Source organism: Corvus hawaiiensis, chromosome 8 (assembly GCF_020740725.1).
Source record: "Corvus hawaiiensis isolate bCorHaw1 chromosome 8, bCorHaw1.pri.cur, whole genome shotgun sequence".
In the NCBI taxonomy this organism is placed as follows: Eukaryota; Metazoa; Chordata; class Aves; order Passeriformes; family Corvidae; genus Corvus; species Corvus hawaiiensis.
The window spans coordinates 21,012,686-21,039,115 of record NC_063220.1 but is presented as its reverse complement, the minus strand read 5'-3'; the positions used below and the strand labels follow the sequence as shown (position 1 = coordinate 21,039,115).

Sequence of the window (26,430 nt, the reverse complement as noted above, 5' to 3'; positions counted from 1 at the left end):
CCTCATCTGAAGGAAACCAATAGACTGACTAAAGGACCAGGACAAAATTGTTCTGGTTTTTTCACTATTCTCGTAACAAAAAGCTACTATTTTCAGCTAGCATCACAGCACTCCACTTCTGGTCCCCAGAAAGATTATCATCACTGCCACAGCATTCCCATGATTCCATTTAGTTAGAGTCAGGGTTTGCCACATAAATCAGATGCAAAACTCTCCCTGACTAAGGATGGCACTGGCTCCCAACATTTCTTCACTCAGTCCTCCAAGCAATTTTACTGTTATTTTAAAAATAAATCCCTAAGACAACTATTTTGAGATTACAGAATAACACTGGCCATTTTCCTTTTACCCCTCAGTGTTTCCTAAATTCCTGCCTCTGAAATTAATTCTCTCTCCTCTACATTATGCAGCTACAACAGGTCTTGCCACAAAGACTTGCAGTAAACATTATGTGTGGTGGTAGAAAGGATAACTGTCACTATGTTTACTATCACCTGTCTGCTGTTTCTCATACTGTGTTGCTCATTTTACTCCCTCTTCCACAGGGATTTCATACTCAGCAGCCACTGACAGGTCAACCTCTGGCTGTTGTGCTAGTGCTCTGAATTTTACATTACTTTCTTCTAAAGATAGGAATCCTAAACAGCAGGTCCAAAATGCACAGCCTGACAACTGAGATTTCCTTAATACAGTCTGCTAAGTCCAGGAATGATGGGCTCAGAAAAAAAGATGGAAAAAAATTCCCCCAAACTGTGGATGGCCTTTGCCTGATAATAACAATAAAGTACATGAGACACCACCTGAGTAGTGCAAAACACTTTTGTTGTTCAAATGAGACCAGCTTGTTGCCCTCAGTGTCACATCACCTTTCAATCATTACTGGCACAAAATCTGCATTTTTAATCTGCACAAGTGTATATGAATGTTTTCAAGGTATCTAGGTATGTCATTACTGAGCTGTCATGAACCACACTTAATTTTGGAACCACTGTTCCAAAATTAAAAAAGGCAAACCAGAAATAATCCAGAAGAAAAAAGTTAATTCCCTTAAAAAGAGATGCTTGTCAGGCTTGTAAAGTCTGAAAATTCTTGAAGTAACTGATAGGAGATGCTCATCAGTTTCTTTTCACAAACACCCTAATCACTCTTCACACTGCTAACAGCCAAAACCTCTTTTATATAAATAGCTGCACTGATGCAACTTTTCCAAATCTGTGGTAATTTTTCTTCTTCTTGAATCCCCTTCTCTCCCTCACTAAAGCAAGTACAATTTCTCCCCATTCCTTCCATTGGACAGAAAACACAAGCTAGTCAATGGCTACAGCGAGCAGTCAAAAAGAGTGCTCAGTGGCTGAGCTCTGCCTCTGTTTTCCCGGGAAGCAGGGTTTCTTTCCTCCACTTAGAGATGATTTTCATTACTTTTATAGAATTCAAACCCTTTGTGAAATTAATTCAAAATTCTCAGAAAGTGCTGTTAGAAGAGATTTATTGAAAGCATGGGAGGAAGAGGATTAAGGAAAGAAAAGGAAGATGGAGCAACTGAATAACCCATTCTTTACCACACCACACTCAACTCTTTTACTCCGCTACTCTACTAACTCTACACAAAAATCCAACAGTGCAATTATTCAGCACCCAAATTTCAGTCCCCCATTTCTGTTCATTTCAAGACAACTAGAGGCACTTTGGTTGTTCTATCCTCATTGAATCTGGGTTAAAATTCAAGAAGTTGCAAAAGACTGAAGATGTACTTGCAGGGGGAATAGTACGGAGATGATTAGCATGACCAGCATAGTCCTAATTACCTTAGAACACCCATCTGAAACCTAAACAAATATTTTTAAGTTCATGTTGTGCTAATTTCAGCAAAACTGAATTCATCCCTGCGATCTGAAAAGGCAGACATACTTGTATTCAAAGCTATAGTTATTTTCTACTCTACATTTCACATGTTAAAGTCACTATTGATTTCCCAAAGCATTTCAGGTACTTGAAAACCAAGACTCACAAAGTTCTTTATAAAAGTCAGCCTTCCTTTTGAAAACAGGAAATCAAAAGTTCAATTACTCTTTTTTTTTTTTAACAGACAAAAATAACAAGGGATATGATCCTGCAGAATCAGTGAAATTCTGGAATACATTAGCTTGCCACATGTCTACAAACTTTTTATTGAATTTAAAGACATTAGAGAAAATAGCTCCAAATACGCTTTCTACCTAGAGTTGTATGTCTTAATCTTTCAGGATGGAGGGCAGATCTTTCTACACAATAATGTAAGGCAGGCTCAATTATAAATCTGTTACAGTCCCTAACTGCTGCCTCTCGACATAACCTCACCAGGAAGACTCTTCTAGTCAGGTGCTTCAGTAACATAGGGACATGGACATAGAGAAAAAAGCAGGCTGTTTCTCAATGCGTTAATTTTATGTACTACCAAAAGAAGAGTAAGCCCTATAAACTGGATAAGAGACAGCACAACAACTTCAGAATATGTGATGACATGATTCTTAGCATCATGCAAATTACATAGAGAAAAAAAGATAATCGCTATCACAAGAAAAAAGAAGACTTACGATAGGAAGTATACAGCAAAAATTCCATCCACGCCACAATTCACACATTCATTAAGTATTGACTGAGCAGTACCTTGTGGAGGGACTGGCTGTTGATATCCTGGCATCGGCCCATTATAAGCTCCATACTGCGACTGAGGAACCCCTGGCAATGACTGTGCTCCGTAGGCAGGCTGCTGGTATCCCTGATATCCAGGCTGAGGTTGCCCGTAAGGAGGCCCCGTGTGAGCTTGCTGGTTTACACTCATTGTATTCACATCCCCAAACTAATCTCACCTGCAAAAAGGGGGGAAAAATGACTTTTAGCAGATATAAAACCAAACTGGTCAGCATCCCTACTGTTTTCAAATAAGTGAGAGATCCTAAGATACTTGGGAAGCTAAGACATTAATGGTAACTTACACTTGCACAGCAATTTTTTCAAGTAATATAAATGCTTTACAAGAGCTATTTAAAACAGTATTTTCAGAAATTATGTTTTCTAATCAACTTAGTCAGCGTTTCATCCTCGTTAGACTTGTGATCATCATCTTCGACAGAAACACCATCATTTGCCATTCCATAGCAGATTATTATCAAGCTTCCTGAGAAACCTTACGAACTACCTCCACCTCACAGAATCAGACCAACAGAAAATAGATTTCATTATATAGATGAGTGATTCCTTAATATTCCTTAACACTTCAATAACACTGAACAAGTTCAGCTGTCACCTCTGTGTTAGTTTACTTGATCATGTTTCCTTGTTACAAGCAACACACTTCACCATCCACAAAGGCAGCTGCTTGAAGTGTTTGATAGAATCTAGAACAGGACTGGCATAGAGGGCTATAGTCTCTTCTTTTTTTTAGCAATAGATGATTTAAATTCCTTACTATGTACATACATTTCATAAAACAAAGATATTCCAAAAGCAATATGTTCACCTAGGAAGGATGTTCAAAATGGAAAATTATCACAGGCAAAGATGGCACTAAAGGAGTTATACCAAAGTTAAGACCTGAAACAAGAGTGTCAGAGACAGGAGAGACATTTCTTAGCAAACTTCCACAAGAAATCTTGCTTAACAGACAGAGTCCCAATTCCCCTAACTAACTGTATAAAGAGACTGACTAGTTTTATAACAAGAAAAGCAGTAATGTTATTTAAGACCCCAAACCAAGCAGGCAATTCTCACAACAGCAAGCAGGCAGATAACCCATCGTGCCTTTCGTTTGTGGAGAGTCAAGGAGATGACTTTAGGGGCAGAAGATTCCCTCGTGGTGTGGTTCTCATAAGAATATTTTGCATCGCCTGTACTTCTTTGGACACTCCATGCCACTGTTATCCTCTTTAGCTAAGACTACCTACACTAACACTAAAGAAATGTGCTTAGGGCAACTAAATTATTTACTGAAAAACTTTATATAAAAAGTTTATATAAAAATGTGAAGTAAAAGTAAAATAAATAACTAATGTTGCCCTCGTATTTTTCTCCAAACCCTATGATGAACATGTGCATTAAAGATACCAAGTAAATCGTAGCACAGAGGAGACAGAGGTGCAACAGCCACCAACCACTTGAGGCAAAGCCTGACCAGGAATCTGTAGCTTAACTCAATCAGGTAACAAATCCCCAAGATGGTTTGCCTACACTTTGATTAGCACATGCCAAACAATGTAAAAGTTGGTTCTTCCCATTACCAAAAATATAATGCCAAAGAATTATTTCAGCAGCTGACACCACAATTGTACAGCAAAGGTACTGGAAGAACTACAGCTCTGTAAGAATCATCCACATGAAGAAATTCTTTCATACATATAATAAAGGGAAAATACATATATCACAATAGAGAGATTGAATTATTTACAAAAGAAAGCTAGCACAATACATAAAAAATACATTTAACCTCCTACAGCTAGTAAACATGACAAATGTCAATACTAAAATTATTAATACTTACTCCAAAATTAGATTTTAAACTTTTATGAAAGGAAATAAATGAAGTTTTATATTTTTTTTCTCCAAGCTGTATAAAGGCAAAGATAGGGCTTTTGTTTAGAAAAAGATCTCCTTGTAAATATTTAAAGGTAATTTGCTCTTCAAAGTTAACATGTCATTTGCAACAGCTTACAAGAGCGCGACAGAATTTTTCACCAGCCTGCAGTGGTTTTAAACATGGTTACTCTCTTGCTGTCATAACGTGTAATCTCTAAAAATTCTGGTTTCCCACACCACCTTTGACTTAGTTCTGCAAAACAGTCTAACCTGAGCAGCCATGTGGCGAGGAAGTCTGGACTTTGGGACCTGCTCCCTTCCCAAGTTCCCTGAAAGGTTAACCTCTTCCTGCCCAGGCAGGCAATCAGTGTCACCACACTGCAATCACAGACCTACTCTCAGCCACCTCCTGTTCTGTACAAACAGTAAAACAAGAAAGTGCCTCCTGCAAAGGTGGGGGTACAGGGAAGGAAGACCACTTTGAGAGGACTCCTCCACCTTCTCATCTTGGAACATCTGGGCAGGGCTTTCTGACAAGAAAGGAGGGCTGCTTTCTCTTCTTCCTGCCCCTGTTTTATTGGATCGCACACAAGGAACTTGGCTTCTAGTCACTGCCCCTGCAAACAGCTCCCTCCTCCAGAAGAGCTGCAGAGTAGCAGTATTCCACAGGATAACTCCTTTTAGACCTACAGAAATCCCTGAACAGATCCAATGTTTGAACAAGGAATTACTACAGGGCAGAAGACCAATCTTTCATGATTTTTCTCCTGTTTTTCTAAAGCATGATAGGACAAGAACTCAAGCATGTCCCTTGCAAACCACTTCTGATTTACTGCTGTGAGTGTATATCCAGTACGTGATCTTACCTGATGATCTTTTAATATTCCCTTCTCAGCCTTCCCTCCCTCACATGGATATCAGTATTTCCTGCCTGAGCAGGTGATATCTGTCAGCTTGTTGCTCTCCACAATACCAAAACTGAGAGGTAAGCTGATTTAATGCACATCTTACAGAGAAAAAGAGTTTTGAGATAATCTCCTAGTTTTGTGGAAAAAGTAGCTACACAAACAAGACGGTTCTAACTCAGCATCCCAGCTGAAAGGTAGATACACCTCAGACCTTTAGCTAGCCCATGTGCCAGCCAGCACAGGTTCATCTCCACCACATCACAAGTTGATACTTGCTCTACGCTGGCAGAGGGTCAAGAAAGGAGACTTAACAAGTCCAGTGCTGAAGTGCAGACAAGGCTGCTTCATTATTTTGGTGCTCGACTTTCTCTGAACATAAGGCTTGTGGCATGCTTGTTCATCACTGATGTGAAATACCATAAGGCAGGACCAAGAGTATCTGCCTCTGAGAAGGTGGAAGACAATTGTCACTGAGTCTGTTTTCCTTCTTCCCCAGTACAAGTTATTTGTATCAAACGTTCATTTTGTCTCCACTCAAAAAACATCTCTGTGTAAATTAGAACCTGCTCACTTGAAGAGATATGGAGAAGGGGAGAATTTTGTGCTCTGTCTTATGACACGAAGGGTGGGTGGGATTTGGAGAATGATAGAATACATATACCAGAGAGGGAGAAATGGAGATAGCAGGCCATTTCACTGGATAAAAATGCTGAGGATTCCTTTGCACATAGTAACATTACCAAAACTAAGCCAAACAATACTGACACATGGTGTTGAACATGTTACTAGTCAGCAGTTACGATACACAAGGCTCAAACAAGCAGGACTGATGCTACACAAAAAAATCTGTGACAAGTGGTCATTACCATAAAAAACAATTTTCCTGTAAAGCAGGAAGCAGTCACTCTGTGCCATTTTCAATTCCTCTGTATAAAGGCAGCTGACCATGAAGTTTTGGTCAAAACATTTACAAAGCTACAATTACACTAGAAGGCTGCTGTACTAGACAGACAACCAGTGAAGATCAGTAATAAACCGATGGGAGGAAAATACACAGGAATAATGTGGGGGGTATGGAGTATCTACATTTTTACAATAGCTTCAAGATTCCTCAGTATCCACACAAATCAGACCACAGTGAAGTTTTTATGACATGCTTAAAAAAAACCTAGTGATTCATATGAGCTCATTTCAATGAGCAAACCTCCCAGATCACTGAAAACTTCATATTCATCATTTTTTATAGTCTGTATTCACTGTTAACTCCCTTTTGAAACTGAAAAGCTTGATCTCATCAGTTCTTGTTCATTTTCTAAAGGAAAGGCATACAGCAAAATTACTTTCCTTCAGAAAGATGCTAGTGCCTTTTTTTACTGGTCCCAGAGAAGGAAAAGACTTGTTTCAACTTCCAAGGAGATGAATACTTTAAAAAAAAAACAAACCCCAAACCCATAACAACAAAAAAATCCCACACACAACCCAAGACAACAACATGGCCGCCTATGTTATCCTGAAACTGAAGGAAATATGTCTATTTACTTTAACACAAAAATCAAAACTATTTCCAAAAAGATGGGATAGAAGGAGAGCACCAGCAATTTAGAATATTGCCTACAGTGCTTTAAATGTTTCTGCTCTGGAAGCAGCACAGTTTTGCTACTCTTACAAAGACCTAGACTCTGGAGCTAAGAACACTCTTTGGAAAGGCAGATGTCCTTGCTTTTGTTTCATTGACAGCTTGACTATGTCTTCTACGAGCACTCATGGAACACTTAGTTCTTTTCAGATATAAAAAATTCCTTAGTTTTTTTTCTATAGAAAATCCTGGAAAAGAAACTCATGTCCTAGAAGTCAGAAACTGCCAACTAATCTGTAAGCCCACAGGCCATTGTAACAAATGCTTCCCACACATTTGTCCAAATCAACCCAATGGCAACATTGGAACCAACTCCAATCTGGTTGTAATACGTGGCACTCTGTCTTCCTGCTTGTGCAGATTCTCAACTTGTTACACCACAGGGAACATTTTCTTCATCTATGCATTTTGAGTTACTGCCAGAAACGTTTAACAGTTCATGAAAGGTATAAGACACAGTTTTCAAAGTGAATCTAAGGCGTGATCACTTCTATACTCTTCTAAAGAAGGACCACACTAAACCCGGTTTTGTTAGGCTGATTCATCATCCTGGGCAAGGTACAATACAGTATACAAGTTACAAGAGTGAAAGTGATTAAAAACTGACTACAAAAAACCCCATCTTAGTCTTGACCGATCCTTAAAACTGCCACTGCTTCCAACCCCTGCCATCACCACCAGATTTCTACTTCAGTAACATTTTATACTTTGTTGACTCAAGTCTCCTGGTGGGACTGATTCACATCTCTATCACTGTAATAAAGCTCCAGGAAAAGATTTGAAAAATGCTCTGTTATGATCATGGCTTCTGAAGAGCAACCCTGTCACTGACAAAGTCACTGACAATACAGCATCAACAAAATCACAGTGAAAGATCTATTTCTTAGCTACCTCCACATACATGCGGCCATATATACGCTACAATGAGCGAAGTAATCAGAATCATTTCTGTGAACCTTGCATAAGCATAATTGATTAGAAAAAGTTACGTGGGCAGTTTCAAATTTAGAGAATAGGCCAGAAGGAAGAAAGTAAGAATGGGAATATATAGAATAAGACTAAAAAACAAGTTTTCTTCACATACATTGTAACACTGGCCATCTTTCATCCACAATTTCTGTGCTCTGACTACCTCTACACAAATATACATTACACGATTTCCATCACTTGCAAGAAACAAAAAAAGGTCAGAATTAGCTTTTCCTAATACATACTGCCATTTTATACTGTCTTTTAGTGCTTTCTAAGTTAACAGTGAATCTTGCTGAACATGTATAAACAAGCTCTCTCTTCACAATTTATCCCTAACACAGCTTTCCAAACCTAAAGAACAAGAAACATCCACCTTCTCTCTTCTGAAGAGACCTTGTTGTTGACTCTTTGTACCTTGCCCTTCCTTAGCCAACCATCAATTCTTCCTTTGATTTTTGACCCTCCTTCTGGTAATAACTGTTACAGGAAGATAACATAGTCCTACCATAGCAGGAAAAAACTTTCAAAGAGGTACAAGCACCAAACCACTCATCAAAGAAGTAATCCTTTAAATAGCTGTTCACTGCTATAAACCAGGTTTCAGTGATGAAATTAGAACCTGGAATGAGTGCCGCAGCACATTAAGAAGCAATTATATATTTTTTATATTGATGTCCACTTCACAGTCTGTCTACAGCAATAAAAAGAATCCTGAACGGCATGGCTTCAAGACAAAAAGGGTAGTTCCATTAGCAGGAACTAGTTCCACAAAAAAATGGATAGAAATGTTTATGTTTTCACAGAGTGTATGTATACACGTGATTGAAAGTAAGTCTCCTTTAAAGAAGAAAGCTTGGAAGTTTTAGGCTACATATATTTCTATCCATCCCATAACTGGAACACCTACTCTAGGAGAAGGTTGGGGGAAAGAAAAAAACAATATTAAAGCCAGAGTTCCCTAAATTTACTCAGGAAAACTTCCTATTAGTAAACAGTAAAAACTTTAGTACAAAATCAGCAGTCACCTCCCATTCCAGTGATGTGATTTTATACTGCTTATATAAAACAACAAAAAAGAATTTGCATGTTATGTCTCAGATGGTGATTTCTATCCAACATTCCTCGCAACATTTGGTAAAGTTAACTACAGAATCCTGTAACAGAAATACCTAGAAATACTTTTAAGGAACTATCACATTAATAGCTAACAATCAACTGAGTACCAAACTGCAAAAATCTGTATTTTCAATGACAGTACAAACATTAATTCCTGTGGATAACTTATGACATAGGCATAAGCAATTCTCTTATGTTCCAGCAAGCACTTCCATTAGCCAGTAAGTTTAAAAAGAACTTAAACTACAGGCCAGTTTGGATGGTTTTGCAAAGTCTCTCTCAGAGCTCAGTACACTAAAAAAAAAAAAAAAAAAAAAAAAAAAAAAAAAAAAAAAAAAAAGGGAACTAAGCTTCACTGTATTCCATCAAAAGCGTTTCCTCAGAAGGAGTGAAAGCAAACTCCAACAACAAAAAATAAACACATTTCAAGCACCATCTACATGGAAAGCAAGAGTCCCATCTTGCATAACCACCTTTTCAAGACTACACTTGCATTTCGATCATGCCATCTCCTTTACTTTCCTTCTTCCTTTTTTCAAAGCCACAGACAAGCAACCACTAAGTTTTACTACCAAATCCAACCAATCTCAGCCGCCGGATCTCCGCAAGAGACGACCATCCTTTACAAAACTCAAATGAATGAAAGCTTGAACAGCCCAGCACAAACGCCAGGGGAAAGATCCGCGGATTACAGGAGATTAGGGAGGTTGGAAAGGGGGGTATTTGACTCGCGGCGCACCCCGGCCAAAAAGAAGCACTCGGTTCTCCGGACGGGACCGACGGTCCGACTCGCAGCCGCCGGGAGTCGCCGCACCTCACCGGGACACCGACGGCTCCCTCGGGGCAGCCAGGCACTGGAAGTGCAGGCCCCGCCGACAACCGGCCCGGCCCCGCAGCTCCCCGGCACCCGCCGGGCCGCGGGCGGTGCGGACGCTCCCGCCCGGGCGCGTTCCGGGGAGCCCCGAGGCTCTGCAGAGCCGCCCGTGGCGCGCAGCACGGTGGGCCCAACGCGTCACCCCACCGGGCGCCGCCGGGCCTCGCCGGAGGAGGAAGCGGCAGCGGCGCCTCGGGTCCGGGCCGCAGTCGGGCCGCCGGGCGCGGTGCCGCCCGCCCGCAGCGGGCACCTCCCAGCCCCGCCGGTGGGCCCGGCCACCCGAAGCCCCTTCGGGCCTCACTCACCACCGCTGCCGCCGCCACTGCCGGGCCCGCTTCCGGCTCCCGCCCCGCCGCTCCCCGCCCGCCGCTGCCACGTCCGCGCTCCGCCCGCTGGGGCCCGGATGCGGCGCAGGCGCCGGGAGGCTACGGCCGCTGACGTCCCGAGTGGGGCGGGAGGCGGCTGCGGGGAAGGGCTTTGGGGCTGCTTCTCGCGCACAGCGAACCAGCACTGTCCGCACGGGCAGCTGAGGCGGAAGCAGGGCACGGCCGAACGCTGCTGAGCCGCGGACACCACTGACCACGGTGCCCTTGGCCGCCTGTCCCATCAGCGGCCTGTGGGAGACCGTGACAGGGGAGTAACTAGGGCCAGTTCTGCACCGAGGTGCAAAAAGTTGTTCACTCCCTACTAAAAACAGGGAAGTGATCGTCCCTCCCTTCTGGGCACTGGTGAGGTCACACCTCAATTACTGCCTTCAGTAGGCCCTACTGGCCTCCTCACTTCAGAAAGGACATTGAGGTTCTGGAGTGTGTCCGGGGAAGGGCAAGAAGGCTCGTGAAAGGTCTAGAAAATTTGTTTTACACGAATGGGTGAGGGATCTGGGATTGTTTAGTCTCGAGAAGAGGAGGCTCATGGGGGATCTCATTGCCCTCCACAACTGCCTGAAAGGAGATTGCAGTGAGGGCGGAACTCATCTCTTTGGCTACAGAGAGGACAAGAGGAAATGGCCTAAAGCTGAGACAGGGGAGACTCAGATTAGATATTAGAAACATTTTCACTGTTAAGGCGGTCAAGCATTGGAATAGGTTGCCCAGCAATGCGATGGAGTCACCATCCCTGGAGGTACATAAGAGGCATCAGGATCTGGTGCTAGGTGATGTGATTTAGTGGTTACAGTGGTAGTGGTGGGTGGATGGTTGGACTTGATGATCTCAAAGGTGTCTTCCAACCTTGATGATTCTATGATTCTATGATTGTGTTGGTGTGTGCCCACCAGCAATATACAATGGTACTGGATGAGTGATGCTATAGTACTGGCAATGGAGTAGTCAACCAAGCAATGGCATCACAGCAAAAGTACATGCTCTGGATCTTACGGTATAAGGATACCAGTCACTGAGAGCTAAGCACATGGCAGAATAAGGAAGAGGTAAGGGTAAGCTTGTCCTCAGGACCTTAACAGAAAATTATGTTTTAAGTCTTGTAACAAAGGGGGAACATGGACTTTAATTCTTCTATAATTCCCTGGCTTGGGATGGCTAGGAGGTCTTGGTCCTAAAGAAAAAAATACTGAAGAACTCCACTCTAGTGAGACCTCACCTGGAGACTTGCATCCAGCTGTGGGGTCCTGAGCACAGGAAAGTCATAAACCCATTGGAGCAGGTCCAGAGGAAGGCCAAGAAAATGATCAGAGGGGTGAAGACCTCTCTTACTAAGAGAGGCTGAGAGAGTTGGGGTTGTTCAGCCTGAAGAAGGTTTTGAGGAGAGCCTCTTAAAGGAGGCTTATGAGAAAGATGGAGACAGACTTTTTAGTAGGGTTTATAGTTATAAGACAAGGGGTAATGGTTTTAAATGAAAAGAGGGTAGGTTTAGACTAGATAGAAGGAAAAAAAATTGTGCTATGAGGCTATGAAGCACTGTAACAGGTTGCCCAGAGAGGTGGCAGTTGCCCCATCCCTGGAAACACTCAAGGTCACATTGGACAGGGCTCTGAGCAATCTGATATAGTTGAAAACGTCCCTGCTCATTGCAGGTGGGTTGGGCTAGATGATCCTTAAAAGTTCTTTTTTAAATGAACCCAAACTGTTCTCTGATTCTATGACCTGGGTACAAAGCTGCTCTTGGCCATTGAGTCTATGTAAGCAGTGCCCTGCAGAGAACTGTTTGAATCCCATGTGTGTAGCTAATCCCAGCTATTCTGGTCCCAGTGTCTAATATTACGAGTGGATGTAGGGGATGCCAGGGAGCAGCACACTGCAGAGGGAGCACAGTACATCTATAGTCTGCCCATAGCTTTTGGGGCAGGCACATAGTGCTACTGAGTAATAACACTAGCTGCATGAAGAAAATAGAAGTGGAGAGCACATTAATTTCAAGCTGGTTTTGTTCAATTCATAGGGTCAGGTGCTATCACCTGATCTTGTTCAAGTTTCTGCCAGTGACATGTCCTTGCCTGAAACTCATACTAATGAATCCTGAGTACTGAGTGACTCTAAGATTTGCATTTGGAATGCAAAGTGGAAATAAAATTTTTACTGAAATGCTTCCAGCTTTAAGAGTGTCAGACAAAGCTCTGGAGAGACAGGAGGTGTGCTATTTTCAGCCACGTTCCGGTGAGAGATCCATCGTGTATGCGGGGGGGGGGGGGGGGGGCACAGAGGGTGAGATTGACATGACACGTGTGTAGGACAACTCTGGCCCCTTACCAAGGGCAGAATCAAATGTCTAATCATAGGCAGAGCAGCAGCTGAGAGTCCAGAAGAACGGTGAAGGCTGGGCTTGACAGTCTCAACTCCTGTGTGTGTGTGAACTCCAAGGAGAAAGTGAGCAGAGGGCCTTGTGGGGACTGGAGAGTGGTAGTGTGAGTTGTGAATATGGGAATAGAAGATTCTGCCTGTTAAGAACTGGACCCTGTACTGAAGTTGTGAAGACAAAATATCTAAAGCACAGAAATCATGGGAGCTGAAGAAGAAATGCTCATCACTCTGTCTGGAGGTGCCCCCTGGGGCTTCCGCCTGCAAGGGGGTTCAGAGCAGAAAAGACCCCTTCAAGTGTCAAAGGTAGGACCTTGAGATGTGAACTGTGGGAGCAAAGTTATTCTGCTGAACTAAGATATCCCTACTGAGTTGGGCATCTTTCACTAATGTTAAGGAATACAGGAACTCCTTACCGTGGCAGCAGATCTTAAAAGGAAAACTTGGGTGGTGTGCTCAAGCAGGGTGTGAGGTGGGCTGCAGGTCCTGGAATAGATGCTGTTGAGGTAGAGACAAGTGTCAGGTGAAGATCTGCTTCAGTACAAGCTCAGACACTTCGTAAGCTGTACAACTCTCCCGAGTTGTCAGCAGAGCTATAACCATAGTGACAGTGCAGGGAAAAGGGCTCAAATATGGAAACTTCAATACTCATGTAAGACATCCAACTAAAGAACAAGTAACTTAAATTGAAGCAGTAAAAGCTGTATTTTTAGTTCATCTGTCTGTAACACTTCATTACTTCATTCCAGCTTTCAAAATAGATGCACATTTCTTAGTGCCTCTTCTGTTGGTGAAAGTTTCTCATACTGTCTTAAGTGAATATTTGTGATGCTCTAAGCAGCAAATACTGGTTTAATTTCAAGAATTAAAGAAAAACAGTTGTTTGGATGGGAGATGAAATAAAAATAATTGAATAAACATAAATCTTGTGTTGCCCTACTTTTGATAAACAGCTGTTACTGTTGCCTTTTCAGAAAGACTACTAAATAGCTTAAAAATTAGTGGGGAAAAAAGGTCTTCTTTATTAAGCTGCATTAGCCTTGACACAATGATATCTTGGGATGTGTCACTGGAAGGCACCCAGCAGCAGGAATGAAAAAATGCTATGCCCAGCTCCTTCTGTTTCCTTAAGCAGACCATGCCCCTGAGAGAATTTTGAAGTTAAATGTTCTGTGTCACTTGGCTCACTCCAGATCATGGAGTGTTTGTCTGTAACTTCTGCCACATTGTTCGGAATCCCATAGCTTGGCCTTGAAGTGAATGTTTCTTATCTTAGAGAAAGATGATTTTTCTCCAGAAAAACAACTTCTGCACATACTCATAGAGCTTCAGGTGCTAAAAAGAAAGAATCAATATCCTTGAAACAGGTGTCTGGCATCAGTGGTTCTTAGTAAAATGGAATTTTCAGGGGCTACATTAACTCTGGGTGGTCTAAGGTTATTTTGACTCTTGTTTTTTGCTCAGTAGACAAGAAACTGGGACTGAAGAGGGAGGAGATTCTGAGTGTCTATAAAGATTACTCAGGATTGAACGGTGTCAAGAACTAGCCATTACCCAGGCTAAGTTGCACATTAGGGTGAATGGAATATTGCTCAAGGATTAGTAGCACTTGCAGGAAGGTATTAACTAGAAGCAGCTCTCACCCAGATCTGGGTGCTGTACTTTTAGTCTAGTAATACAAAGATATATATAATTTTACAATACTTGGATATTGCATTAAGAATAATTATGGAAAATATAATTGATACAAATCCATTTGAGGCTCAAAGTATAGATCATTCTTCAAGCAGGATTTTCATTTTATAATTATCTTTCTTTTCTATTATCACCCAGAATTTAATAGCATCCAGTGCCCCTACATACTGTCTTAAAGGCAATGCCATCTAAATAGTCTCCAAAGAATGGATTTGTACGTCCTTACCAGGTACCCAGGAAGATCATATCTGAATGTAACCTGCTTAAAAGAGAATAAACTGCCAGGTGTCATGTGATAGAACATACAGACATGAATAGCTGATAGGTGCCAGGAGATAACTGAGTGGATACAGTTTGTGTCTCAGAGATTCCAGTGCTGTCATTTTAGACAATTCCAACTTATAGGCTAGAAAAGTCATAGTAATAACACTAAGGAAAGATGCTTACCCTTGGATGCTGAGTCAAATGTACTTTTCTAGATGAATTAGCGATAAAAAGTTAATTTGGGAAATTAATCAAGTATAAAAAATACATTATATATAAATGATACATGTTGTACTTTGGTAGAGATGCTGGAATTGCTAAGTCAGACTAGTTTAAGAGTCACTCCTTGTCCTGCTTCCTGCTTCCTTTGTGTTTCCTGCAAGGATTTCAGAGGAAGTTGTAAATTTCACCAATGCATCTAATTTTTGAGTAATGCAATGTGGAGGGAAATCCTTTCCCCTCATGTAGTTATCGGCATGCCCTGGGAAGTATCTAAGAATTAGTAGTCTTAGTGGTTTACCCTATACATAAACAGAAAATTGTTTCTCAACAACTAGTACCTTACTTGTCTAAGTCTCACATGATTTCCTAAATAAGATTTGATAACATCAAGCAACCAGGCATTGCAAAGACTAAATGTTGCACTAAGTGGGATTTCCTGCTTGAGTCGCTCTTGTCAAAGCCCTTCACAATTCCTCATCTTATGTGATCAGTGTACACAGTTCACAGTCTTCTTGCCTTTATGCTTTCTAAAGTTTACATCACCATCATCTTTTTATTGTTTCTCTTTATGGAGATTATGATAAAATTAATCACTGATTGCTGTTCTTGGTATCTTTTTTTTGGTTTGTTTTCCTGAAAATTCTTTGGGTGTACTGTATGCTTCCTCACATACCTAGAGAAAGACACTGGAATTACATACCTGTGGACAGTCTCTTGGTTTGCACATAACTGGGCATGAGCCAGCAGTGTGCCCTGACAGCCCAGAAGGCCAACAGCATCCTGAGCTGCATCAAAAGAGGAGTGGCCAGCAGGTGGAGGGAGGTGATTCTGCCCCTCTGCCCACTTGGAGCACTTGCATAAAGCTCTGGGATCCCCAGTGCAGGAAAGATGTGGACCTCCTAGGGTTTAGAGGATCTAAATGATCCAAGGGATGGAGCAGCCTCTCCTATGAAGACAGGCTGAGAGAGTTGGGATTGTTCAGCCTGGAGAAGAGAAGGCTCTGGGGAGACCCCACTGCAGCCTTCCAGTACCTAAAGGGAACTTATAAAAGAGAGAGAGAGAGAAATGTTTTAGATGCATAGAGAGTGATAGGATAAGGAGGAATTACCTTAAACTAAAAGAGGAGAGATTTAGATTAGATGTAGGGAGGCACTGGAACAGGTTGCCCAGAGAAACTGTGGGTGCCCCATCCCTGGAAGTGTTCAAGGCCAGGTTGGATGGGGCTCTGAGCAACCTGGTCTAGTGGAAGGTGTCCCTGCCCATTGCAGGGTGGTTGGAACTAGGTGACCTTTAAGATGCCTTCCAACCATTTTATGATTCTATGATAACTAATTTTGTGTTCAAGTAAACTTACGGTGCCAAACCAGCTGTGCCTGCCTTGGGATCAGAACATTGCTTCTTCCAGCAGTGCCCAGTGGATACTGAGGAAAAAGCGCAAATTTAAATAACACGAGCAAGATTGAAATGCTAGCATTAACACTAACTGGTTTTATGGTTCCACATTTGCCTATCTTAAACTTGCCTACAAGAGCACATACTGACTCTTTTGTTCCACCCAAACAATCATTTGCTGTGTCCAGGTGCTAAAATTGTCTAATGTGAATCTGAAGGCTGCCGTACTGATGTGTATTTGAAAGGTGTACCATTAATAATTCATCTCATAAAAACAGACACTATAAGAGTAGAGAGTGAGACCAAAAAATAAACAAAAAACTTTTAAGTTTTTAGAGTTTTAAGAGCCTTCAGTGAGAAAGAATAGATGATTTTTCAATGAGGGTTGTATTAAAGTATCATGCTGTAATAAGTAAGCTGAAAGAAAGGCAGACATTGATATGCTCAGCAGGCAGATACACAGCATGATCAAACATCAACAGAGGACATTAATCATTCTGCAGAAATTACAAAGGTTAGGAATATCAAGAATTAGAGAAATAAAGAGGGAAATAAAGACTGAAGAACACAAAAAGCAAAGGACAATCTTCATTTTGATCTTAGTTACAGCTATGTCCTTTAAAGTGAAATCAGTTGAACTACTCTGGATTCATACTGGCTTATTGTGATTCCTAATGAAGCTTTTACCTCTTACCTAATGAAGCAGATAAAGTCTAGTGGGAGTTTACAATACCCCTCAACAAAATAAAGCTGATTTGGTGTAGCTCAGTAGCTGTGGTGCACATGACAACACAACACAAGACATCTTGGACCAGAAACAGTCATCAGGAAAGAAAGAGAACAAACATAAACACAAGATGCAAAAAGGATCCACAGATGGCAAGATTTTTATTTTAGAAAGGCTGAGGGAAAGTACATGGTCCTCAGATGTAGCTGTAACTGATGAGAAGGTTCATGCATTCTGAAAAGAGAGTAAGAAGAACAATACCATCAAGTTCCTGGAGGATTTCTTTGCAGTAAGGATCTGTGCATCAAATGCATTTGAAACAAAACAAAATGTAAAATAGCTAGTCTGAGAAAAGCTGTAAGCACTAATGCCATTAATCAACCAAAGTAGAAACCTAACATGAAATTATATTATGGAAATAATTTTTATGAAGATGAACAAGACAAACCTGCCTTTAGGGATCCTGCTACAAAACAAGATTTATTCAATGAGGGGGAAATTTGGTTACTTTCTATAAAAAGCAAGGAAGGCACTTCTACCTCCAGCACAAGTAAAAGTAATACTGACAAAATAGAGGAAACTGAGTCTTTACAGCTGGTACTGATGATAGAGGCAAAGGACCTGGGCATATTAGTGCATCACTAATGATAAGCCAGCAAAATTATGTGTCTCTGAAAAAAAAAGAGGCAAACATAAACAAATGAGCCTCAGGTAGCCATGTCTAACAGAGGTAGGAAGACATTGATGTTACTGACTAATGCACATGGGGGAATTCAATGGAAATACCATAGTTACAGAATCAGCCACTTTCAAGGAAAAGAGATGTAATGTAAAGCAGCCATAGAAAAGGAGGGGAGGAGAGAAGGCTTCTTTCACCTAGCAAAATATTTAAAGAGGTGACTGCAATCTACAAATAGATGTTGAGCAAATATCAGCAACACTATCCAAATATAGGTGACAGCACTGACAGCACAGAACAACTAACCAGGGAAGTTCAGCAATGATTTTCCAATCTAGAAAAAGAATTGAAAACCTTTTGAGTCAGTTTATGAGCTGGAGTAAACAATATGGCCTCTGAAAACGACAGAGGATTGGCCCTGGTAGCTCAAGAGACTCCTTTCAGTTGGCTGTTCTGTACAAATACTCTGCAACTGTGTTAGAGGAAATGTTAGGGGAAGCAGTAACACAGGATTGTATTGGTTCTAAAACCAAAAATTGTTTTGTTGTTTAAGAGCAGTTCATCACAACCTCCTTTTTAGCTCTTTCCCACATTTTCCCACTTTTTCCTGTATGGTTCTGTGCTGATAATTCACTGTTTCTATTATGTCCTCTGCAAGATACCCTTGCTGCCTGCTTGCCATGTCACTGCTCCCTGTGACACACAGCCTGGCTGCTCTGTGCCATTCTCCTTTGCTCACGTGACGTTATTCCTGCTGGAGGTGCCAGCTCTAACCCAATAGGCCTGATGGCTTCCAGATTGCGAGCACCTTCTCTTCCACTCCCCTTTTCAGTGGGTAGCCTGTTCTTTATCTGGTTTTGCAAATGTTTACTGTCACACCTAAAAGAGCACTGCTGGTGGCCTAATATGTAGCAGTCACTAATGCTGGTTTTGGAATGCCTCAAGCTGCTTTGGGAGTGCTCCTGGACATATTTTATGGCCTGTCGGCACTTAGGCAGGTGCTACACTTGGCTGCTAGTGAGGGAGTGCATGCTGTGGCACCAGTGGAACTTTCCAACAACCTGGAAGAATCTCTTGATGAGAAGTTGCAGTGAAACCATACATGCTCCATCTATACCTGGTGCATTAAATGTACCTGGGACCATTCTCTGGCACTTATGCCAGCTGCTACAGAGTGTAATGCAGCCCAGCAATTAACATTTTCTATTCTTCCAAACAAAATGACCACATGCCCACAGGCAGTGGCTCTGGGAATGGTCTGTTCTAGCTCCCAAACTGTGTCTGGGAATTGTTCAGGACAGCAATAGCTGATCTGAGCCAAAGATGTACCAAGGATCATTTCAACAGTTTGATGCTAGAGTAGTTGCGGCCCAGAGCTCAGGTTCATTTGCTGACATTATTCAGCCTGCTACTGGCTAGAACTACTGAATACATCTATGGAGGGCGAGCCTGGTCTGTGATGTACATTCATACCTACAAGATGACTAAAAGATGCTGCAAGTCACAGGAAGGTCTCTGTACTGAAGTGCCCTGGATCCTTCAGGTGAATGGGGTACTTCTCTAATCCATACTTGTGGCTGATCCTGTCCTCACTGCCGCAGAACAACGGTGCTTGTCCTCCTCAGACTACTGCTGAAAGGCTGCCTTTGGGTTAGTGAGTGCTGTCTTTTGGTGCAGTAATTCTTGCAATATGAATGCTGTGTCCAGTATTTTTTTGCAAATAAAAGTGGCCCTCCTTCTACTGAAACAATAGTAGGTATGTCATCTTCTAATTTGCCCTCTCTCAGCATAAATATTGTGGAGGCCTATTATACGTAAGACTGCTGCTGTTCAACAATTAGTAGCAGCTGACAAGAGTCTTCTGTTTTGATAAGGGTTTTCATTCAGGGCTTGCAAATGTTCATGGCCCCTTAGAGCGCAGTACGAGCACGCAGTGTGAAGGTTGAGAACACCTTGTTCTGGAGGACTGAAGCCATGTCTCTGGATTACTCTGCCCCATGTTGAAGAGTCTTTCCCTCCTTCCGTCCCAGTTCAGTGCCTGTACCTGTAAAAAGACGTTTTGGTTGCTAGATTTGCTTATGAGCTCCAATTCCCTTAGGTTTAGATTCTAAAATCTTTTGTGGCCCAGGAGCCAGGTTGAGCCTCTGGAAAAAGGACTTACATGGGACATGTATAAGCATGTTTTTTCTGAACATTTAGTTGCTTTTCTCACAGCTCCTAGATGTGGGACGTGGTGCAAATAGTTGACAAATATATCTGTTCCTTCTAAATCCTTGCTTCATATAAAAAATGCTTGATATCCTGCTGCTTACTCTGTTGAGGGTAAAATCCTTATCAAGTACTTTTAGTATCTATTACAGTACATGTGGCATTATTCTTTCTCATTGATATTACATTTCAATCACTTTTCAGCTCATCTACCATGAAGTAACAAATAGCTAAGGAGATAAAGCTTCTTTTTATCTACCTAGGGCCACCTCTGCCTAGAAACTTGCTCTCAGCAATGAGACCTGTGCTAAATTTTTTGCTTAGGAAAAAAAAGTGGATTGTTTGAGGTTGTTTTTCTCTTCCCTCTCTTGTATTATCACAACAAAAAACTCATTTTAAGGCACTTCGTTTAAGTAACAGAAAACCAACAGAGAGAGAAAACCAACAATCCCTGATTGTGTTTGTTTTATATCAGCTGGTACAAGTCAGAATTAAATCTAGCGCATCTAAGAAGTCGTTCTCTCTTTCCTGCACCAGCACACTCTAGGCAGTAACATATTTAACAGTAGTCTGACATGTACTTAACCAATTGACGGGCACCAGCATTCTCTTCCACTACCAGCTCTCATCGCTAAACCCCTTGCCCAGAAGCCACCCAAGTGTGTCCTGCCACTTAAGATACGCCTTTTCACCACTCTCCCTTGCTGTGTCCATCCCACAAAGTATGTGTTCTCTTCCCTCTTTCTTTATATAAAGACTCCCTAATTAAGCTTCACCATGGATGCCTGTGAAGTAGGTCTGCAGAGGCACTGGATCTACTTTACCAAGAGGCAAGTCATCCAGTGTCACCTCTTAAGAAGGAATACGATTTTTCGTCAGGAAGTTACCAGAACTAATTTCCTGTGTAGCTGTAATGCTTAGTGTAATTATAACAGATTAAAGTAAATATTCTCCTGTAAAATAGCTTCCAGGAAAAACATGGCATTGCCATGAGGATGTGATGTTATTTGCTACTTAACAGATAAGGCATAGGAAAAGTATCTCACTGAATCTCTGTGTTCAGGTGGGCAACTGAGATAAAGAAAGACTGCTGAAAAATGTCCTGGTTTCCAGGCTCCTGCCTTTTATGGCTCCCAGTCTGAGTGTTTTCTCCAAGGTCACACAAAAAATCATCCAGGTCTTCTGAATCCCACTCTAGCCATCTACCCACTCTAGCCATTTCCTCACTCTAGCCACAGGGGTATCCTTCCTTGCACAAAAAGATTAGGCCCTGGCCTTGGAAGAAAACTAAACTGTTCCAATAACCAAAATGATATCAACACACATCTTCAGAAAGAAGGAAGAGATGGAGGGTGTTTGTTTCTGCTTTTGCATCTAGCAACTGCTCTGTTTGTGGTTCAGCTGAGCAGGAAGTTCTAGGAGGAGCAGACCCACATGCTGGTTGGCTCTTGCTTGAGTCATTCCATTTTGGTAATGATTTATACCACAACAAGTCAGGTCTTACCTCTCCATGAGAACCCTATGACAGGATTACATTTCACATAAGGCTGGGAATGAAATTTAAACACTGCCAGGTTGTATGGAGTGTTGGATCCCATGGAATTGTAGCTTCTGGGGGAAGGGGACAGCTGTGTGTTGAGAGATGCAATCAGAGAGTGGAAGGGCCTTGGATGGGAAGATGAATTGTATTCGCTAGACAACTCTGACTTGGACTGAGGTTGCTAGGTTTCTGCTGGAAAGACTGTAGGAGATTAGGGGAAGACTGATAATGTAATTTGTCTTCCTACCTTATAGTCTGAGCTTTCCCAATGAGAGGAAGCAGGAGGTGGCTTGGGGAGGCTAGGGGAGAGATGGATGGCATGAACCTACACTGCAAACCATTTCTATTTACCCACAGCCTATTTCCTTAGGAAGAAGCGGTGCTGGCCAGCAGGGAGAGTGGTTGCAAAGTTTTAAGACAGGTTCTCTGGGCTGTACTGAGGCAAGATGTGAAGCCACTGAGTTACTATCAGGATTCCTCTATTCTTAGCATCCCAGCATGTGTTCAGCCCCCACATACCACTATCTAAATATAGTCCCTACTGAAGGACAGATGCTGCCAAGTTGCATCTGACCCCCTCCTCTCTTGCATTCTGTTCCTGAAAGCCAGGCTGAATTCCCCAAGACACGTCCAATAGTCAGCATGTCCTTTTGTCTGCCTAGGGCTGTACAAGGAAACTTGTACTGTACTGTTAAAGCCTGATCTCAGCCCTGGCCTTCCTGGCCTCTCTTAGCACTGACCTTCCTTTCAACAATTCTTATTCCTTTCCTCCTCAATTGTTGCCTTACTCTTTTCCATATGTTTGCTCCCAGCTGCCTCTGTCCTTTCCCTTCTGTGTGATTGAACACAATCGATGGGAGGAAGCAGGCAAAGTAATGAAAGAAAACATGTGTCTGTGTGTGCATGTACCTAGGTGCTGCAAATACCCAAACCCCTTTGACAAGAGTTCTTTTGTCACTACAGAACTCCTGCAGAGAGGGCAGGGAGATGGATACTTTTCTGAGTAAATGTATTCCAGTTCTGCACACTGATTTGTTTTTCCAGTAGCATAAATCTGTAAAATTCTGAAACTGGGATTTCCTAAACCCATCTGAAATCTAAACAGGACATGAGTCCTCTCCCATGAGTCAAGGTATGCCGTGGCAGGGCGTGTCCACTGAGGCATGGAGTGGAAAGTGTAACAGTCAGTTAGGAGAGGCTCACAGAATTTGTGGGTGTCCCCACAGGAAAGGAGAGGTCAGTCCTCGCCAGTATGTGCTAGAAGGTCTGATAGTGCAATCCCCCAGGGCCAGGTCTGGGGCCAGCCCATACCACTCGTCAGAATCTGTCAGTGCTGCTTCTCATTTGCACAAGAAAGCTCTCCAGATACGTGTTACAGAAAACAGAGGGGTTTTCTCTTTGAAAAGCCACTTTTCCCAACTTTTCCTACCTCTTCAGAACAGCTGTTGGGTGACACCTTCCAAGCTTTCTGCAGCTTAAGCAGAAGCTCCCTGTTAGTGACACCTCATGTGGCTCACTGGGTGCCCAGGAGAGGGCATCTTTTGGACATGGGGAGCAAGTGGCTGAGCCTGAGGGCAGCTTGACCTTCAGGATGGGCAGAGAAGCCTGGCTTTTGGACTGGGCAGCCACCCTGGCCTGGGGCCTCAAAGGCTCAGTGCTGCCCTCGCTGTACACAAGACGTGCAGGCTACGCGTTGTCATTAAAGTCTCTACAGCACAGAGCTGGCAGTCACATCAAAACTGCCAGGCTTGTATTGGTCTCTGTCCAGAGGCTCTGCAGGCTCCAGCACACTGCACTCTGCTGTCATGGCTGTGGATTAAGTCCTGTACTGTCCTTCTTTCTCTGCACAATCCTCTTCTGCGTTTAACTCCTTTGCTTTCCTCCCTGGCAAATGCAGTGGGGTAGGGGTTTGGCATAAAAATGAAGCTGTGGATAGGTCATTTCCCTCTGATCCCAGGAAGCAAATTCATAAACTTCCAGGGAGGGTTTATAAATCTGTGGAAGACTGAGCCAGACACATGTTATTTTCAGACTCTATAGGTCTCTTCCTGTGCTAGAAGAGACCTAGTCCTGTTTTTCCAGAAAGGAATGGAGACGTGGAAAAGTGCCTGCTGGATTGTAGAGTACCTCGGTACCAATAGTTGCTTTAGTGCATGTGCTTCCTGTCAGTTCAGTAAAATCTGAGCACAGACCAAGCCAGACCCAGCATCCTCACTAACCATGAGAAAAATGCATTGCCTGCTCATGATTATCAGCCCACACAGACTGCTTGTGTCCCACCAGCCTTCTCTGATATAAAGGTACCTGAAACAGCATCAGGCAGTGCTGAGAGCAGAGCCTGATCCTTCCTGCGTGGGAATCCCAAACAGTTGCCTGCAAAGACTTGCAGTACTGAAGGACCAGAGAATTGCAGGGAGCTTACTGTTGCTGTTCTGGCTGGTCACCAGCCCACATCCAGTTGGTTTCAGTGAGCAGGGAGGAATACCATGGGATGTGAGGAATGCTCAGTGCACCTGCTGACAGCCTTTAACCCCTAGTCCCCTCGCTTCACAACTGGGAGAAATACTCAGCAAGTATGTTCCCATCAAGTGCTAAGCACCAAGTACTTGGCTATGGAGCAGCGTTGGCCTTTTGGGGAATACTAGGAAACCTTCCTTTTAACCTCTTTTCATTAGCTGTTGTGTCAGTAGGCAGCACTGGAAGATGTGTCTGCTATACCTTCTCAGTTAACAGCTGCATCTGAAGGAAGTATCAGGAAGCAGCATTTATACTGTAATAGCAGAAAAGTCATTCCTCAGCAGTAGTTCATTACAGACCTACACATGCTCATTCCAGGCTTATATTAACAAGGAGGGAGATAAAGGACTAAAATGACAGAGGCTGATGGATGTGGCAGCTGGGATGAGCCAGTCCCTATTTTAAGCATGCAGGCAAGATTTGGGGTCAAGTTGGAAAGGCTACAGTGTGATAAAGTGCCACTGAATACAAAAACAACTTGAAGCATAGCCCTCTTCTTTCCATCTTCTTCCCCAACACCTCTCAGTCCTGCTGACAGGCTGACCTGGGAGGAGTGTTGCTCTTGTCTGCTCAAAACAGGCCAGGAGGGTCGAGCCCAGGGCACTCACACACCCCATGAGTGCAGAGGGCCTGGGCCCTAAGACTGGCCAGCCATACCATGAGACTTCCTTAGCTCCTCCAGCTCTCTCCTCTCCTGCTCCCTGCTGCTCCTGCAAGAACAATGTCAGGGCAGCAATCCTCCCACATTAATTTCTCTTTCTTGAAGCTGCCATGGGAGTGTGGGCAAAGTAGCTTTATGATGTTATAGATGAGTCTGGTGGCTCGAGCAGCAAGGCTGTGAGATGTGGGTGAAGGTGCCCTGTTGGGTATTACTTCTCTGCAGGGATCTGACACAGTTTGTTCACTGCACCCTCTGTTCAACAGCTCTGCACTGATTTGTCTTTCACTTAACTGCAAGAGCTGAAGAAATATTCTAGAAGACTCTACAAATATAGTGTAATACTACCTTAGTCCTGAGTTGCTCTGACCCAGTGATTTTACTTGGCTATTCTTTTATGTGCAAAATGAGTACATTATGGGTGCCAAGCTGTCCTACAAGACTGTCTCCATTGTTTGCCTGTATGGGAGAGGTCTGTGATTTTTGGCTGAGTGGGCATTTGGTTTGATTGCTTGCTTGCTTGCTCTAGCAGAAGGGCTACTGTGAGTTGGTAAGAAGTTTAACTGATGGATGATGGAAGGAAAGGGAGAGGAAACGCTTGGTGGAAGATGGGCATGAGAGGCCAGATCTAGGAGCTAGCCTGGAACTAGTGACTCCAACTCCCTTCTCAGATATAGCAATGCATATCTTGCACAACTCCTGTTAAGGCTAAAGATTTATTCCAAGTTTACACTTGTGTAACAGGACACCATATGGCCTGATGCAGATGTCCAGAAATACACTGACCAAAGCCATTGGAGCAGAAATGCTTAACAACAGAACATGCCTTGGAACCACCACCTCTCCCCTGTGTCAGCTTCCCTGAGGATGGTACTTGCAGAGGTTCTGCATGAGTCAGGGATCATACCAAGGAAGTACAGTAGAAGCATGCAGAAGGACACACGGTCATGTGCAGGCATAGTCTGTTCCCTCTCTGAAACACAGACTCCCTAACCAACTTAGGAGACAGGGAACAAGAGGGAAAGAGCATGTAGATATTCTTGAGTCTTTCATCTGCACTAAAGGACTGGGTTGGTGATCAGGTCAGGCCTATGCTCAGCAGAGTGATTCTTGGAATTAACAGGAATACAGAGACCAAAAGGCACAGCCAGGGCTCATCCAAGAGGATTAGTGCTCCACTCTGGCAGCACAGTAGCCTTAGGCCTTATTTTATTCTGTGAGGAATGGAGCAATAAAAGGGCCAGCAAGAGACAAGCAACTGAACTAAATAGCTGCTCTTCTTCCCTTCATCCCTATCCTCTCTCCTGCTTTTTCAGATTCGAAAGAGAAGCAAAGCATGCCGTGGAGGCCTGTGGGAAAATGATGTTCTAGTATCTATCAATGGGAAGTCATGTGCTGGCCTGTCCCATGCTAATGCCATGCAGATCATCGATTCGTCCAATGGCATGCTCAACATCCGCGTGAAAAGGTAACCTGCTCCCAAGTGCCAGTGCTGTGACAGTGCAGACAGTAGGGTGGTTTCATCCAGCACAGCAGCTATCCACATCCAGCAGAAAGAAGGCACGCAGGAAGCCTTTGGTTTCGCCATACTGCAAGGTGTACTAGGAGGACTTACACATGCCCTAACATGGCTAACATGTGGCATCTCAATGTTTTGCCCTGTCTGTGTGCTGTTCTCCAGAATGCCTGGCCCTGGGGCTGAACTGAGCCCAGACATC

General features: G+C 43.0%; 2 protein-coding genes across 5 annotated transcripts in view; one reads left to right on the top strand and one right to left on the bottom strand.

Annotated features, from left to right (window-relative positions):
- SEC24C (SEC24 homolog C, COPII coat complex component) overlaps positions 1-10,413 on the bottom strand; it is a 38,454-nt gene extending 28,041 nt beyond the window's left edge. For 3 of the 4 annotated variants that reach the window (XM_048311745.1, XM_048311747.1, XM_048311748.1), the window contains exons 1-2: positions 10,363-10,413; positions 2,647-2,849 (exon numbers count right to left, since the gene is read on the bottom strand). In XM_048311745.1, the coding sequence (XP_048167702.1) occupies positions 2,647-2,821 (175 nt within the window). In that variant the 5' untranslated portion in view covers positions 2,822-2,849; positions 10,363-10,413. Of the gene's footprint in view, positions 1-2,646; positions 2,850-9,922; positions 10,006-10,362 lie in introns of those variants that run through there. The other variant, XM_048311746.1, reaches the window with a different exon arrangement.
- A 2,346-nt stretch (positions 10,414-12,759) lies between these two features.
- SYNPO2L (synaptopodin 2 like) overlaps positions 12,760-26,430 on the top strand; it is a 33,393-nt gene continuing 19,722 nt past the window's right edge. The window contains exons 1-2 of the mRNA XM_048311844.1: positions 12,760-13,116; positions 26,029-26,180. Coding sequence (XP_048167801.1) covers positions 13,012-13,116; positions 26,029-26,180 — 257 coding nt within the window. The 5' untranslated portion in view covers positions 12,760-13,011. The remainder of the gene's footprint in view (positions 13,117-26,028; positions 26,181-26,430) is intronic.